The 17,194-nt window shown below is 46.8% G+C and overlaps 1 protein-coding gene across 2 annotated transcripts; it reads right to left on the reverse strand.

Annotated features, from left to right (window-relative positions):
• Positions 1-9,194: 9,194 nt before the first annotated feature.
• Timm17b (translocase of inner mitochondrial membrane 17B) lies at positions 9,195-17,114 on the reverse strand. 2 transcript variants are annotated; one of them, XM_021153349.2, is made up of 6 exons: positions 16,986-17,114; positions 15,192-15,291; positions 12,554-12,617; positions 9,859-9,987; positions 9,667-9,777; positions 9,195-9,570 (listed from the first exon to the last, which is right to left on the reverse strand). In XM_021153349.2, the coding sequence occupies exons 1-6, from the start codon at positions 17,009-17,011 to the stop codon at positions 9,482-9,484; spliced, it is 519 nt and encodes a 172-aa protein (XP_021009008.1). In that variant the 5' UTR covers positions 17,012-17,114; the 3' UTR covers positions 9,195-9,481. The 2 variants fall into 2 exon arrangements, with proteins under 2 accessions (XP_021009008.1, XP_085694414.1); XM_085838288.1 differs by having other exon boundaries at positions 9,195-9,777.
• Positions 17,115-17,194: the final 80 nt, after the last annotated feature.

A 17,194-nucleotide genomic window follows, 5' to 3' on the forward strand; every position in this document is an offset into this window, starting at 1 on the left:
TAAGCCAGCATTTAGGAGACAGAGGCAGGCAGATTTCTGAGTTTGAGGCCAGCCTGGTCTACAGAGTGAGTCCCAGGGCAGCCATCCAGAGAAACCCTGTCTCGAAAAACCAAAAAAAAAAAAAAAAAAAAGACTTGTAAAATGTCTAGGATAAAGGAAATCTATAGACAGTTGATTTGTGGTTGTCTAATTTTTTTTTTAAATTCATTGAAATATTTAAAAATGATTTGAACACAGACATTTCATAAAACTTTGATGAAACAATTACATATTATAAAAATTGTTTTGAAAGGGTTCTTTTTTGTTTTTTGCAAGTCAGGGTTTCTTTGTGTAGCTCTGGCTGTCCTGGAACTCACTCTGTAGACCAGGCTGGCCTCGAACTCAGAAATCCGTTTGCCTCTGTCTCCCATGCTTATAAAATCTCTTCAAAGGGTCTGTGAGATGGTGTAGTGGCTGATTAATAGCACTCACCGCTCTTGCAGAGGACCCAAGCTCAGTCCCTACAACCCATGTGGGGCAGCTCACAACTGCCTGTAACTCCAGCTCCAAGCCATTCAACATCCTCTTTAGACACACAGTTTTCTCTCTCCCTCCCCACCCCTCTCTCTCTCTCTCTCACACACACACACACACACATACACACACACATACATATTCTTTCTTTCTTTCCCCCCACATACACTTCAAAATTAGATGCAAAATATTCTAAAATGCTATATTTGAATGTTCATGTGTGTGCCACCTTCATGCCTAGAGCTTGCAAAGGTCAAAGGAGGGTTAGGTCCTCTGGAACTGGAGAAACAGAAAGTTATGAGCCCTCATGTAGGTGCTCGGACCAGAAACCAGATCCCCAGCAAGAGCAACAAGTACTCTTAGACACTGATTCCATTCTGACCCGAGTAAGATGGAATCTCAGACTGTTTGGATTTGCATTTCCCTGATGACTAAGGACTTTGAACATTTCTTTAAGTGCTTCTCAGTCATTCAAGATTCCTCTGTTGAGAATTTTCTGTCTAGCTCTGTACCCTTTTTTTTTGTTTTGTTTTTGTTTTTCGAGACAGGGTTTCTCTGTATAGCCCTGGCTGTCCTGGAACTCACTTTGTAGACCAGGCTGGCCTCGAACTCTCAAATCTGCCTGTCTCTGCCTCCCGAGTGCTGGGATTAAAGGCGTGCGCCACCAAGCCCGGCTGTACACTATTTTTAAAATTGGGTTATTTGAGTTGTTCTAGCTTCTTGAGTTGTTTATAAATTTTAGACATTAGCCCTCTGTCAGATGTAGGGTTGGAGCTGGGCGGTGGTGGCGCATGCCTGTTGCTGCTTGGTCTTCATGTAGCTCCAGAACAACTGAACAACGATGGCTATCCCAAAAGCTGTTGCCTGTCTGTGGGGGTATGTTCTAATTGTCCTATCTTGTCTGGCCTTGGGGTGAGAGGCTGTGCTTAGCTTCCCAGAGATTGGATGAGCCAGCGTCGGAAGATACCCAGGGGAGCCTCCACCCACTCAGAGGAGAAGGGAAGGGAGAGGGGGGAGGAGTGTGGCAGGGGGTGACCCCTGAGGGGGGCAGTGAGTGGGATGTAAAGTTAATAAAACAAACAAAACCAAAAAAACAAAAAACAAAAAAACACTGCTCGCTGGGTGTAGTGGCTGCAAGCCTTTAATCCCAGCACTTGGGAGGCAGAGGCAGGTGGATTTCTGAGTTGAAAGCCAGCCTGGTCTACAAAGTGAGTTCCAGGATAGCCAGGGCTGTCAAACAAAACAAAAAACAAAAGACCACGGCTCCCTCTCTCCAGCTACTTCCCCAAATAAAACCTTTCTTAAATCCCTTAAACAATGAAACGTGCTCTTGCTATTCTGTCCAGGTTTGCCCTAAATTACCAAACTCAAGTAGTGCTCATCCCTGGCCTAAATAGTTGGAAGTACAAGTTAGCAGCACACCATACCAGGTCACAAGATTAAGTTACGGTGTTTCTGTATACACGAGCAAGCACCCTGGAGATCACACTCCGATTTCCGAGGATACTAAACAAGCACTCGATCACTGAGCTGGGTCTTCAGTTTTATATTCTCAGCCTGAAATAGGGGCTCACACCTGTAATTCCACAACCCGAGAAGCAGAGGCAGAAGAATGCCTTTCTTTAGAAGAAGACCAGCCAGGGCTACATAGTTCCCGGCTAACTAGGGCTAGAGCAAAATGCTGCTTCCTTTCCAAACTGATACACATTATTCTGTGGTGCTAGGGAATCCAACCTAGGAGTCCCACTTGGTAGGCAAGCCCTCAGCACTGATAGACAATTATAATACAATCGCCAAATCCAGTTTTTTGTTTGTTTGTTTGTTTGTTTTGTATTGTGGGGGATCCAAACCTGGGGTCTCAAGTCTGTAAGATAAGCACCCTGCCACTGAGTTACACCTCTAAACCTCTAGCTGAATATTTTAAGAAAAAAAAAACAATAAATATATAATTAATGTATGAATTCTTGTAAAAATTATAGTTGACTATTCAAATTAGCATTATAAATAGCTCACAAAAGGAGGCACCTCACGTGTTCATGGGTAGATAAGTAAAGTTCAAACTTAAAGTAGATCTAGGAAAAGTTAGAGAACTTGACTTGACATAGAGCACTTGTTTAGTACTCTTGAGGCCCTGGACTCCATCTCCAACAGTGCAATAAAAACAATGTCAAATGTTTCACGGGCTTGGGATATAGTGCAGTTGATGGAGCGCTTGCCTACCACCCCCGAACTCTGTACTCTTCTCTCCCTAGCACCACACAAATGGTTCTCCAGGGTGGCGTGTTGTGATCCCCAGGTGCACTGTGATATCCAGGAGGTAGCGGCAGGAGGATCAGCACCACAAGGCCATCCATAGGTGCACAGGTCGCTAGAGGTCTGCCTGTCCTACAGGAGGTCTGTTTCAAAACACACACACACACACACACACACACACACACACGCACACACGCACGCACGCACGCACGCACGCACGCACGCATGCACAGGAGCTCCAGAGTTCCAGAGATGGGCAATGGCGGTTGCTTTTCACAATGGGAACTTGTTTCATGCTTTTAGCTCAACTCTGTGTTTAAAAACCACACTCTATGGCTGTGATTTTTGTAAAATACATTTTTTTGGTTGTGGTCTCTTGTTTCTTGGAATGCAACTCCTAAAATCCTTGGAATATTCAAAATGATGATTACCTTTTTATATGCTAATGAGTAAGCTGTTGACTGACCACCTTTAGGGTGGGGGCTGGGTGACTAGACACAGATGGAACTGGAGAACTGGAACTTGGGGCTTACCCCCACCTTCTCTAGAGAATAGCTAAAGGTAATGTTTATGATCCATGGTTATAATGAATTGTATTCATAAACTGAGGCCCAAAAAAGACTAGATTCCAAGGGGTTATGCTTAGCTGGACACACAGTAATTCCTTGAGTCTGGCACCCCTGGAGAGGGCATGAGAGCTCTTTGTCCCCGCCCCCACCGTATCCATCTCTTCATTTGGGTTTTAATCAGTATCTTTTGTAGCATCTACTATAATATGTAGGTAAGCATAGGTAAAGTATTGCCCTAGCACTGTATTCAAACTGAGGAGGGCTTGGGGAGCCTGCTTATAGCATGCTAACCTAATGTAAAGGCAAGGACTTCTGAGAGCTCACAGGAGAGTGCTGTCTGACACTACCCTTCCCCCACAGAACCCCCTGCCATTGTGTGTGTGTGTGTGGGGGGGGGAGGCAATCAAACCCAAGGAAACCCCCCAGGGCTTTGTAATTAACAAGGGAAGTGTGTGTGTGTAGTGTGTGTGTGTGTGTGGTGGGGGTGGAGTCTAGGGCTGAGTACCCTGTACTCAGGATAGAACTGATTAGAAGACACCTACCTGGGAACTGGTAGAAGGCATCTGGTCCTTAGTGTTCTGTTCTGATTGTTAAGGAGGAGTAGAAGAATCTGAACTGGCCAGGCATGGTGGCGCATGCCTTTAATCCCAGCACTTGGGAGGCAGAGGCAGGCGGATTTCCGAGTTCGAGGCCAGCCTGGTCTACAAAGTGAGTTCCGGAATAGCCAGGGCTACACAGAGAAACCCTGTCTCGAAAAGGCTGGACTGGGGAAACTCTTACAGTCTCAGGATGATTAAAATGTTAAATTTCGGTCTATGTCGATCACTCAGAGCTGGGGTGACACCCAGTTGGTAGAAGCTTGGGACCTGCCTTGGTCTCAGGATCAGTGAGCTTATGAAACCTGTCTGGTCTGTTACTATTCTTTTCTCCGTTCCCCTCCTCCCTCCCTCCTCTCCTGGTTTCTGTTGGGGTTTCCTGTGTGCAGAGTCTTGTCCCTGAGCATGCGCGTGGAGTGATTCTCACTCCAGAGACAAGTGATAGACCGCATTGCTCTTTCGTGATCCTCACACCTCTCTTTTTAACGACCATAACAAACTTTTTCCAGCCCGGTGGTGGTGGCACATGCCTTTAATCCCAGCACTTGGGAGGCAGAGGCAGGCAGATTTCTGAGTTCGAGGCCAGCCTGGTCTACAGAGTGAGTTCCAGGACAGCCAGGGCTACACAGAGAAACCCTGTCTCGAAACAAACTTTTTCTAAATATTAGTGCATACACAACACACGTGTAGACATGAGAAGACAGCTTGTGGGAGCTGGTTCTGTTTTTCAGTGAAAAACATGGGTTCTGAGGCCTCGAACTTAAGTCTTCAGACTTGGTAGCAAGTCCCATTACTTGCTGCTCCATCTGGCCAGCCCCTTTACAGGCCTTCTTGTAAAATAGCAGATCTAGGGCACCCAGAGAGTCAGGGAGAACAAATGGGACTTGAGGGAAGGAACCGAGACAAGAGGTTAAGGAAGGAAAGACATGGAAGTTTCAGGAAGGAATAAACTGAAAGAAAGCCTCAGAAATCCTAGACAGGGGGGTTGGTGAGATGGCTCAGTGGGTAAGAGCACCCGACTGCTCTTCCGAAGGTCCGAAGTTCAAATCCCAGCAACCACATGGTGGCTCACAACCATCCGCAACGAGATCTGACTCCCTCTTCTGGAGTGTCTGAAGACAGTTACAGTGTACTTACGTATAATAAAAATAAATAAATCTTAAAAAAAAAAAAAAAAGAAATCCTAGACAGAAACAGATGGGCATAAAGGAGCTGGAGGAATTAGAGGTGAGGGGCTAGGGCATAGCTCAGTGGGGAAGTACTTGTCTGGTATAAGGGTCTAGGTTTACTTAACTCTGGAGACAGTCTATAGCTCTGACTGCTCTGAAACTGGCTATGGAGATCATTGGCCTCAAACAGAGATCTGCCTACCTCTACCTAGTATATGCTGGAATAAAAGGTGTGTGCCACCATTTCTGGCCAGCATGTGATAGAGGCCTGATGCCCTGTGAGTACAGGCCCTGAACCCAAAGGGCAAGCAAGTGCCTCTATGTCACTACCTGTGACCCCTCTTCAATTTGCTGTTTCCCTTTAGTTGTATACATATACTGGTATTTTCCCACGGCTGTCACCAGCATTGCACAGGAGAAATCTGGGCAGCTGATCTGAGAGCTGGGGACATAGTTCAATTGGGAGAATGCTTACCTAACTAACACATAGGAGGACCTGGGTTTGATTTTTGCACCACGTAAATAAGCAGAGCCTGGTCACACAAACCTTGTAATTCCAGCATTCAGGAAGCAGAGGACAGGACTGAAAGCTCAAGGTCATTGTCTGCTATTTGTGTCTATGTGGGTGTGTGTTTCTGCATACACAACACACATGTAGACATGAGAAGACAGCTTGAGGCCAGCCTGGGTTAGGGACCTTTTAAAACCAAAAGAAAATTTGAAGGAACCAGAAAGATGCAGGTGAGTCATGTCTGCTGCAAAATAACTAGGCAGCTGCAGCTCGAGGAGGCCAGAGGCAGAGTCCAGTCTCTGAACACAAAGGGCAAGCAAGCGCTTCGATGCCACCTGCTGTTCACTCCTCTCAAGTTGCTTCTTCCCTTTAGTTGTGTCCATCTAAAGGAGCTCCTCACAGCTGTCTCCCTGCATCTTGCATCCTGCCTGTCACATGGCCTTTTCCCCCAATGGATATTAAGTGTACAAAAGAAAACCTCATAGGAATTACTGTGGATGTCCCCGGCTAACCCTTCTCTCCTCTTCCTCATCCCTATCTTCTTCCCTAACAGTCTGTCTCCTAATTATATGTTGTCTTTTTGTTCTGCAGTCTACACAAGAGAAAAACGATTGAATACCTGTCCTGGCTTGTTTTGCATAACAATATTTCAGTTCCATCAAATTTCCTACAAAGTAATTTCTTTTACAGATGACTACAATTCTAGTCGTATTCATGTGTGTGCGCATGTATATTTTATCTTCTCTTCAGCTCATGGCCACCTAGGAAGATCACCAATGCTGTGTATGAAGGTGCAATAACTACGGATGTGTGAGCGCTTTCTGTGGTATGTTGGCTCCTTTAGGTGTATGCCCAGTAGTAGAGCTGGGTCATATGGTAGATTTATTTGTTTTGAGTAACCTTTCTACTGATACATTCTCACCAACACTGTAGAAGGAGTCCCTCATCATTTGATGACAGCAATTTACACTTCAGAAAGACAGAATCCTGGTATAATTTTGATTTACTTTTCCCTGAGAGTGGAAGATATTCAACTTTGCCCCGCATTTTGTTTTCTTCAGACAGGATCTCATTATGTAGGCCTTGCAAAATGTATATATTATCCATGAGCTCACTGGTAGAGCAGCAGTCACAGTGACAAAACCAACCCAGCTCTGGAAATTTCTGTGCCTCTATATGGCATTTGACCCCTGGTTGAGACAATGCTTATCCCATCCATGGAGGGGTTTACACAGAATGTCAGAACCTGGGATCTTTCCCATACTTTCCCTCTCCTCAAATGAAAACTCATTTCTGAACATACTGTGGTCACCCTTAAAAAACAAATTGGAGCCAGGCGGTGGTGGCTCATGCCTTTAATCCCAGCACTTGGAAGGCAGAGGCAGGAGGATTTCTGAGTTCTAGGCCAGCCTGGTCTACAGAGTGAGTTCCAGGACAGCCAAGGGCTACACAGAGAAACTCTGTCTCAAAAACAAACAAACAAACCAAACCAAACCAAACCCCCTCCAAAACAACTGGGTTGCCAGTGGCTCAGTTGGTAAGGGCACTTGCCATAGAACCTTACTACCTGAATCTGATCCTGGAAACCAACAGAGAGGGAGGAGGCCTAACCCTGCACATGTACACTGTGACATGTCTACCCGCACTCCCAATAAATGAGTCTTTTTAAAAAGTCTGGGCAGGGCAGTGGTGATGCATGCCTTTAATTCCAGCACTCTGGACGCAGAGAGAGGTGGCCAAGTGGATCTCTTGAGTTCAAGCTCAGGCTATAGAGCAAGTTCCAGGATGGTCAGAGCTACACAGAGAAACCAAGTCTCGAAAAACAAAACAAATCTGCAATTCTGGCACTTGGGAGACAAAAGGATGAGGATTTTGAAGTCAGTCTAGACAATAATACTGAGACCTTATTTTAAAAAACAAACAAATAAACAACAACAACAAAACCCACTGGTTCCCCATAGCAGTTAGGAATCTAAGGCAGGAAGATCAGTTCACAGGACAAGCCACTGTTATATAGCAAGTTGGAGGCCAGCCAGGGCTACTTGAGACCCTGTCTTGAAAGACAAACAGCAAGCAAGGTGTGGAAGTATACCCCTTTAATCCTAGCACTTATTCACAGCCTATTCGCACTGCAGCAGTCACAGTGGAAGTTTCTATGCCTCTATATGCAACTGGACCCCAATAGAGACAAGAGTTATCCCATCCACTTAAGGGTTCACACAACATGTCAGAACCTGGGAGCGGTCCATCGGGATAACAGAGGAGACAGGCAGACCTCTGAGTTTGAGGCCTACAGAGTGAATTCCAGGACAGGCAGGGCTAAAAAGTGAGACCCTGTCTCAAGAAAGAAACAGCAGAAGATAAAATGAAGTGGATAGAGATGAAGAGAAGATCTGAGTGGAGGTGGAGAAGGGAAAGATACTATCAAAATATATATGAAAAAAATGAAATAAAAATAATTTAAAATGTAATTAGTAACAGTAACAAAAAACAGCAAATGTAAAAAGATCTAGCCATCAGCAAAGAAGGAAATGACAGGGAGAGACAGCTTTCTTTTGATGCCTGGACCTCCACCCCAGAGCTGTAATATGGTCACATGGACTTTTTTTTTCCGAGACAGAGTTTCTCTGTGTAGCTCTGGCTGCCCTGGAACTCACTCTGTAGACCAGGCTGGCCTCGAACTCAGAAATCCACCTGCCTCTGCCTCCCAAGTGCTGGGATTAAAGGTGTGTGCCACCATTGCCCAGCTTTTGCTCTTTGTTCTTTTCTTTTTCTTTTTTCTTTTTTTTGGTTTGCTTTTGTTTTTCAAGACAGGGTTCTCTGAGTAACAGCCCTGGCTGTCCTGGAATAACCTCTGTAGACTAGGCTGTCCTTCAACTCACAGAGATCTGTCTGCCTCCGCCTCGGCCTCTGTGCTGGGACTAAAGTGTGCACTACCATGCCCAGGGCAAAGGCTTTTCTTATGAGGCTAGTTTCCCATGCTCTCCACGGGGAGCTTGTACCAGGAGGGTCTGGAGTATGTTTGCACAGCATACACATGCCCAGCAATCCTTGTCCTTCTTCCCTGTTTGTACAAAGCATGTCTAGGCACCTAGCCACGTTTATGCATGTGTCTAATTCATCTTTCTGACTATTCCCTCCCTTGCTCATTCATTCTGTAAACCTTTACTAGAGGCTGGGTGTGGTAGTATCATACACGTTCAAGTTCAGCTTAGACAACATAGTGAGACCCTGCTTCTTCCTTTTTTTTTGTTTTTTGATTTTTGTTTTTTGGTTTTTTGAGACAGGGTTTCTCTGTGTAGCCCTGGCTGTCCTGGAACTCACTCTGTAAACCAGGCTGGCCTCAGAAATCCGCCTGCCTCTGCCTCCCGAGTGCTGGGATTAAAGGTGTGTGTCACCATGCCCAGCTGAGACCCTGCTTTTTTTCTCCCACTTCCCAATGCAAAAAAAACCAAAAAAACAAAAACAAACAAACAAAAAAACTTCAAACCCATTCACCATGAAACCTCAAGCCCTAGATTTTCCAAGCCCTTCTCCTGAGGAGAGAGAGGGCCATCTGGGTGACTGAAGGCAGACATACACAGACATTTCAAAACTGGCTTTAAACATTCATCAGGGTGCCACATGAGGGCTCTGGGGTAAGAGAATTGTTACACGTGTGAAGCTGGGATGCCCTAAGACACAAAAAGGGAACCCATACGACAAGGCTGCTGGGGTGCCCCCACCCCTACCACAAAACCAGAGTAGACTAGAGGCCCTCTGTGAAGGCCTCTCAGGGCTATGTAGGAGCCAGTCCTCCCTTGGAGGTAGATCATCCGGGAGGGAACTGAGGAACGGCTCCCACGGTGGCAGGGTCAGGCAGCGGCTTCCTCAGTGGTACTGCTGGTAGTTGGGATAACCTGGGGCCGGAGATCCCTCTTTAGGGGTTAGCTGGCTGGGGTCCTCCAAGAATGGGGGTGCTGGAGAAGGGAGAATGAGGTAATGAGGTGAGGAAGCATGGAGAAGGTTGGTAGTACTTCCTGACTCTCCCTGACCACTGCCCACCAAGTTCTCACCATTGCGGAACTGCTGGGCAGTATAGCGGGTGAGAAGGATGCCAACACCCTCAATGAGGGCCAACAGAATGCCCCCCATCATCGCAGAGCCCACCATGGCCAGAGGACCACCTGGGAGGCAGAAAGAGACACAGCTGAGGAAGGGCAGGCAGAACAGGGCAAGGACTGGGGTTAGAGGCTGGGAGCACTCACTGCGGGCAGCCAGCACAGCTCCAGTCAATGCTCCGCTGGTGATGGAGTTCCAGGGGTCTTCTTTGCCTCGTAGCCGGACCAGGCCACAGTCGATGGTGGAAAACAGACCTCCCCACACTGCAAAGCTACCTGTAGGGGAAATAAGAGTCTGAATCACACAATCTGAGATTCCACGTAGCTCAACATTGGAAACTTCCAAGGCCTAAAGACTGGCCAAGAAAGAGTGGTGGGACTGGAGATGTGGCTCTGTGGTAGATACTTGCATAGGGTGATCCCCTCCCTCCTCTAGACAAATAAATATGACCAGGATATAGTATGATGCCAGCACCTGGAAAGCTCAGGTAGGAGGACTGCAAAGGCTTAGACACCTATGCAGTGGAGGCTGTCTCAAAAACAGGAGGCCATGGGTCACAACCTTAGCACCAAATACAAGAAGTAAGAAAGTCCAGCTATAGAACTAGGTATAGTCCATCTTTCCCACTGTGAAAGGTTCCACATCTAATTGGGGCTGTAGTTATTATCATGAAAATCCTTTCACTTTTTTTTTTTTGTTGTTTTTTCGAGACAGGGTTTCTCTGTATAGCCCTGGCTGTCCTGGAACTCACTTTGTACACCAGGCTGGCCTTGAACTCAGAAATCCGTCTGCCTCTACCTCCTGAGTGCTGGGATTAAAGGCATGTGCCACCACGACCGGCAATCCTTTCACTTTTATTTGGAAAATGGACACAAGCAGATTAACCTCTCATACAGCTTTCTTTTGGGAGGGGGGCAGTTCAAAACAGAGTTTCTCTGTGTAGCCATGGCTGTACTGGAACTCACTCTATAGACTAGGCTGGACTCAAACTGAGAAATCCACATGCCTCTGCCACCCAAGTACTGGGATTAAAGGCGTGTTCACACAGCTTTCAATGGAGCAACTTTCACCCTGTAAATACCACGTGGAGTTGGAATTCTGGTTTTGATTTCAGGGAGAAGGAAAAGAGGGCAGAAAGCCAGAACACAATATATATTATTAAACAGTCATAATCTAGAAATCCAAAAGGCTTCAAAAGCTACATACAACTCTTTGAGCATGGTCACGATACCAGAAACAGAGAGTTCCATAGCTGACCTCATATAGCATGAAACAGTAAAAAATGCAAGAGAACCAAACATGTTGCTATAAAACTAGCTGGTGTGGTGGTAGGCACCAGTAGCCCCAGCTCCATGGGAGGTGGAGGAGCTACAGCAGGTAGCTTTGTTTGCTTTGGGTTTCACAGGTTACTTAACTGCTTTACCACATCCTGATACCCCCATCTCTCCCTCTTTTTTGAGACACTATCTGATTAAGTCAAGGCTGCACTGAAACTTGCTATGTAGTCAAGGATAACCTTGAAGTTCTGATTCATCGGCCTCCATTGCTAAGATTACATGTGGGCACCATCATACCCAGATTTTAAGCAGTGAACCCAGGGCTTGTGCTGCTAGGTAAGTACTCTACAAACTAAACTACATTCCCAGTCTCAAGATTCCATCTCTTAATAAAAAATGAAATATACAGTGTTAGGAATCTGTCATAGTGACAGAGTACTTGTCTAGCATGCTCAATCCATCTCTACTATAATACAAGAAACAATTGCATATGTTTATAGTGTTTAAAAAAACCACTTTGGAGTCAGGAAGTGGTGGCGCACGCCTTTAAGCCCAGCACTCGGGAGGCAGAGGCAGGAGGATTTCTGAGTTCGAGGCCAGCCTGGTCTACAAAGTGAGTTCCAGGACAGCCAGGGCTATACAGAGAAACCCTGTCTCGGGGAAAAAAATGAAAGAAAGAAAAAAGAACTAGTTCTCATTCCAAAAATATCTCATTCTGCATATGTAAGTACTGTAAAACCCAAAGCCTCTGACATGGAAAACAACTTCTGGCCTCAAGCATTTTGGCTAGGAATACACAATCCGTGGTTAAAATGTTTACTGGGGGTTTACTGTGTTCTAATATTTACATGAAGTAGTCTGTGTTAGCTGAGTTCTGCAACTTTAAATTAGTTACAATGAGCTGGGCGTTGTGGCGCACGACTTTAATCCCAGCACTTGGGAGGCAGAGGCAGGTGGATTTCTGAGTTCGAGGCCAGCCTGGTCTACAGAGTGAGTTCCAGGACAGCCAGGGCTATACAGAGAAACCCTGTCTCGAAAAACCAAAAACCAACCAACCAAACAAACAAACAAATTAGTTATGATGATAAAAAGCCTTAGCATAGGAATTGGCAGTGAGCAAGCACCATGTGCATTCATTTTAAAACTGCCAATTGGGCGGTCAATGCTGCCATTATCAGATGAGCTTTGGAAGAAGACTGCTACTAGCATCAGGTCACCGAACAGGGAAGAGCCAGGATCTGGATTTAAACTACAGAAGCCCCCAGGCTTGGGAGTGCACCCCTTTAATCCCAGGACTTGGAAGGAAGAAGTAGAGAAAGGGGTAGGAGAATCTCTGTGAGGGCAGCCTGGTCTACAGAGTGAGTTCTAGGACAGCCAAGGCTACACAGAGAGACCCTGTCTCGAAAACAAATCAACCACAGAATGCGTGCCCTTTCATATTAAACTGTCGCGCAGTTGCAGTCAGGCTTTGAGTTAGAATCTGGACCTATAACTTACAGTCTAGTTTCAAAGGATCAATTACCCTTAAAGTTCCTAACACATCTTTATGGTTCCACAATCTCACCTCCAATCTGGGGTGCTCGGATCCTCACAGCATTGACACTACCTCTGAACCGGTGTCGAATTCCCTGGAGAAAGCAAGGAGAGGTGTTAGGGGAGGGGTAAGAGCACTCACTGGCAGGCAGGGTTGCAGGCTTTATAAAAAGGAAGGGGTGCTGAGGTCCTCAGTGGTAGAGCATGCGTCCATAGTGAGCAAGGCTCAGAGTTCGTCTAAGCCCAGCACTGCAACAAAGAAGGCATGGGAAAGCTACTAGATGCAGAGCAGCAGCCAAAGAACCAGGAGGATGGAGAGAAAATCCAACAGAGATATTCTCAGAGTGAGGTTGCTCAGTTTCATTTCTTCACTCATTCACTCACTCAATATACAATGAGCAGGCACACATGCTAGGCTACATCCAATATGCAGGGGTCTCAGAGTGAGTGTACACAGTAGTTGCAAGTAAGACAGCCTCAGGCAGCAAAATGCAATCTAGAGCAGTGCTTCTCTACTCACGGGTTCTGACTCCCTTTTGGTGGACCCCCTTCCACAGGGTCACCCAAGACCATCACATTGTAAACACAGATATTTACATTATGATTCATAACAGTAGCAAAATTACATGAACTTTTATGTAGTAGCAATGAAATTTTATAGTTGAGGGTCAACACTACATGAGGATCTAACTGTATTAAAGGGTCACAAAACTTGGACCCTTTAATTAGGTTGAGAACTGGGGTGGCGTATGCCTTCAATCCCAGCACTCAGGAGGTAGAAGCAGGTGGATCTCTGTGAATTTAAGGTCAGCCTGGTCTACAGAGGCAGTTCCAAGACAACCAGGGATACACAGAGATATCATGCTTCAAAAAATAGGGCTGGGGCTATCCCAAAAGCTGTTGCCTGTCTGTGGGATATGTTCTACTAGCTGGGCTACCTTCTCTGGCCTTAGTGGGAGAGAAGTACCTAGCCTCACAGACATTTGATGTGCCAGAACTGCGGAGGTTGAGGAGCGGAATATCGGCAGTGCAGTGAGCAGGATGTAAAGTGAATAGGAAAACACAAATAGTTAAATAAATGAAAGAAAAAATGAAGGTTAAGAACGACCGCCCTACCAGGCATGGTGGCACATGCCTTTAATCCCAGCACTCGGGAGACAGAGGCAGGTGGATTTCTGAGTTCAAGGCCAGCCTGGTCTACAGAGTGAGTTCCAGGACAGCCAGGGCTATACAGAGAAACCCTGTTCGAAATACCAAAAAAAAAAGAACCACTGCCCTAGGAAGAATGACATCGAGCAAGGAACAAAGCGAACCGGTATTAGAGGAACCTGTGAAGGAGGCTGAGGCTGCAGCTGGGCAATATTCTTAGCATGCAGGATGGGAGGATGGAGGCACCAGACTCCATTCCTTAGTGCAGAAGAAAAAAAAGAGGAGAGCGCAATACATGCGAAGACTCCCAAGAATGAGAACTATGGACAAAGATGTAGAAAGGAGAGTTCCAGGAGCTGAGGACGACTCCGAGCGAGACAGAAAGGCTACAGAACCAGGTGTGCTGCCAGATGCCTGGAATGCTAGTACTTGGAAAGCCGGGACAGGAGGATTTGAAGTTGTGTGCCAACCTGTGCTACGGAAAACGGTTTGTGTATGTCTGTGTGGTATATACACATGACCGTGCAGGTGTGTGAACATGTGGAGGTCAGAGTATCTCACTGAACTGACTTCTAGCTAGGCTGACTGGCCAGCAAGCTCTAGGGATATATATGCCTGTCTTGTGTTCCATCACCTCCACCACTGTTAGAGGCAATAGTAAGCATACCTTATGCTTGCTAAGCCAAATCCAATGAACCTTCTATCTTCAAGGGGTGGAGCTCAAAGGAAAGGTATTATATTACTCTCTCCTTCAACTTAAAGGTTCTTTCTGCCAGGCAGTGGTGGCACAAGCCTTTAATCCCCGCACTTGGGAAGTAGAGGCAGGCGGATTTCTGAGTTTGAGGCCAGCAGCCTGGTCTACAGAGTGAGTTCCAGGACAGCCAGGGCTATACAGAGAAACCCTGTCTCGAAAAACCAAAAAAATAAAAAAAGGTTCTTTCTGTCCAACTCCTGTCATTTTTCTGTATAGAGGATTTTTTGAGGGGGTGTGGGGGAGACAGGGTTTTTCTATGTAGCCCTGGTTGTCCCAAAATTCACTCTGTAGACCAGACTGGCCTCAACTCACAGATCTGACTGCCTTTACCTCCTGAGGGCTGGGATTAAAGGTGTGTGCCACCACCATCCATATAGACAGAATTTTAACCCAAAGACTGTCTTGAGGTAAAATCTATGATGTATACACATTGAAAATTTGATGCTAACCCTTTTCTTTTTATTCTAATTCTAAAGATGGAACCTTGGACACCCCTGCCCCCCACACACACCCACTTGCTTAAATCAACTGCTCTACCACTGAGCTAAATACTTCTAGCCCCTAAGACTGTTTCTGACAGTCCAGTATTTCCAGAGTTCTAGCTGAATAGTTTAAGAACAACAGAACCCCTCAAACCCTAAATCCAGAAGCCAGGCCCAACACACAGTAGGTGAACAATCAACAGAATATTCAGTATGCTCAGAGCAGTACTCTTATGTCAGCAAGACCGCAGATTCCCACAGCACTGGAGGAAGGCCCAACTCACAACAGGGGCATTGCGGAAGCCCTTGATAGCCTGGAAGACTCCACCACCAATGACACCCATGGTGAAAGCTCCACCGCAATCATCCACAATTCGCCATGGGCTGCAAGCAGGAAGGAAAAGATTGGGTTAATGTGAGACCCTGCCCTGCTTGGAGAACCAAACAGGGAAGCTCATGACTGATGCAGAATACCTCAGATGACAACAAACTAGTTCTGACACTTTTTATATTCCCCAGAAAGCCAGAAAGGGAAACCAGATGTGGTTCTGCATACCTGTGATCAACACTTGGAAGGCTGAGACAGGAGGATCACAAGTTGGCAGTCCAACTTGGGCTCTAAATGGAGACCCTGTCCCACAAAGAAAGTTTGTACCTTTAATACCAGCACTCTGGAGGCAGAGGAGGGTAGATCTGGGGGTCTGAGGTCAGCCTAGTCTACTCAGTTCGAGGCCAGCCAGGGTTCTATAGTGAGACCCTGTCTACAAACAAACAAACATACAAAACCCCAAAGAAAAGGTTTGTAAATCTATCTGTGGTACAAAAGTGAGAAAAAAATTTGAGATAGTGGAGGTGTCTCACCACATTGCCTTCCAACGATAGGCTTATTACTGGCAGAATAGTACTCTTTTTTTTTTTTTGGTTTTTCGAGACAGGGTTTCTCTGTGTAGCCCTGGCTGTCCTGGAACTCACTTTGTAGACCAGGCTGGCCTCGAACTCAGAAATCCGCCTGCCTCTGCCTCCCAATTGCTGGGATTAAAGGCGTGCCCCACCACCGCCCGGCACCAGAATAGTACTCTTGATTACAAGCAAGCATCAATACAACTGTTTTTGTTATTATCAAAAATCAAATGGCTTTGCAACCTAGGACCCCCTGCCCCCCCAATCTGTCTCTTGCTTAAATCAACTGCCCTACCACTGAGGCCCCTATGACTGTTTCTGACAATACAGTGTTCTCAGAGAGTTCTACCTGAAACTAGATTTGAAGAACAGAGTCCCTCAAATTCTAGAACCAGGAGCCAAAAACAAAATGGTTTTTGTTACTATCAAAAATCAGTTGTCATGTGCTGGGCAGTGGTGGTACACGCCTTTAATCCCAGCACTTGGGAGGCAGAGGCAGGAGGATTTCTTAGTTCAAGGCTACAGAGTGAGTTCCAGGACTTCCAGGGCTACACCACAGAGTAACCCTGTCTGGGGGGTCGGGGGGGGGGGGGAAGAGTTGTCTTGTCAGGCTTCAATAGTGTTAACTAGCAAACGTTATTTAAGTAAAATATAAACAGGGTGGCTGACAGTCGGTTCTCCGACACAAAAAGCACGTCCAGAGAAACTCTTGTGTCCTTTTAAAACATAAAACGGACAAATCAAAAGACCGTGCGGAAGAGCCAGGTGCCATCTGGCTTAGCCCACAGTGGGTTCACACATGCCCTATCCTATGTCAAAAGCCACCCTGAGAAAAGCCACACGAAGAAACCCTGTGGACATTGGCTCCACGCCTCTCCTCCCTCACCGGCGGATCTGCCCAGCGTTTCTCTTTTGGCTCACAAAGGGGGGTCTAGGAGAAGAGCCAGGGCAACAGTCCGATAGTTTGTCCCACACCGCACAGACTGGGACACTCCACGGTGGCGGTTTTTAGACGAAGTCCGAGTGGGAGGGGCCATGCCGGATGCGCTGAGGCAGTGAAGTTTCCGAGCCTCCCGGGTCAGGGACTTGACACTGCGGCCCCTGCCTTCCCCGCCCGCCTCCCGTTGTCCGCCTGAACGTCGCGCGGACTGTCCCGAAGCCTGTGCCCATCGCCGTACCAAGGTTCGCGAGCGTACTCCTCCATGGCGCCAGAGTCCGGCCTGGCGCAGTCGCTGGCGCGGGCGAGACACTCCCCCCGCCCCCTCCCGCTCCGAGACGCCCACAAGCTCTGAGGCGCTGTACGTAGACCAAGGGAACAATTGGGTCTTCTCTGTTTACGTAAGGCCAACGGCGCGCTCTTATTGGCTAGCCAGAAGGGCCACATCCG

The sequence above is a fragment of the Mus caroli genome, unplaced genomic scaffold (assembly GCF_978045245.1).
Source record: "Mus caroli unplaced genomic scaffold, Mus_caroli_1 scaffold_5, whole genome shotgun sequence".
Taxonomy (NCBI): Eukaryota; Metazoa; Chordata; class Mammalia; order Rodentia; family Muridae; genus Mus; species Mus caroli.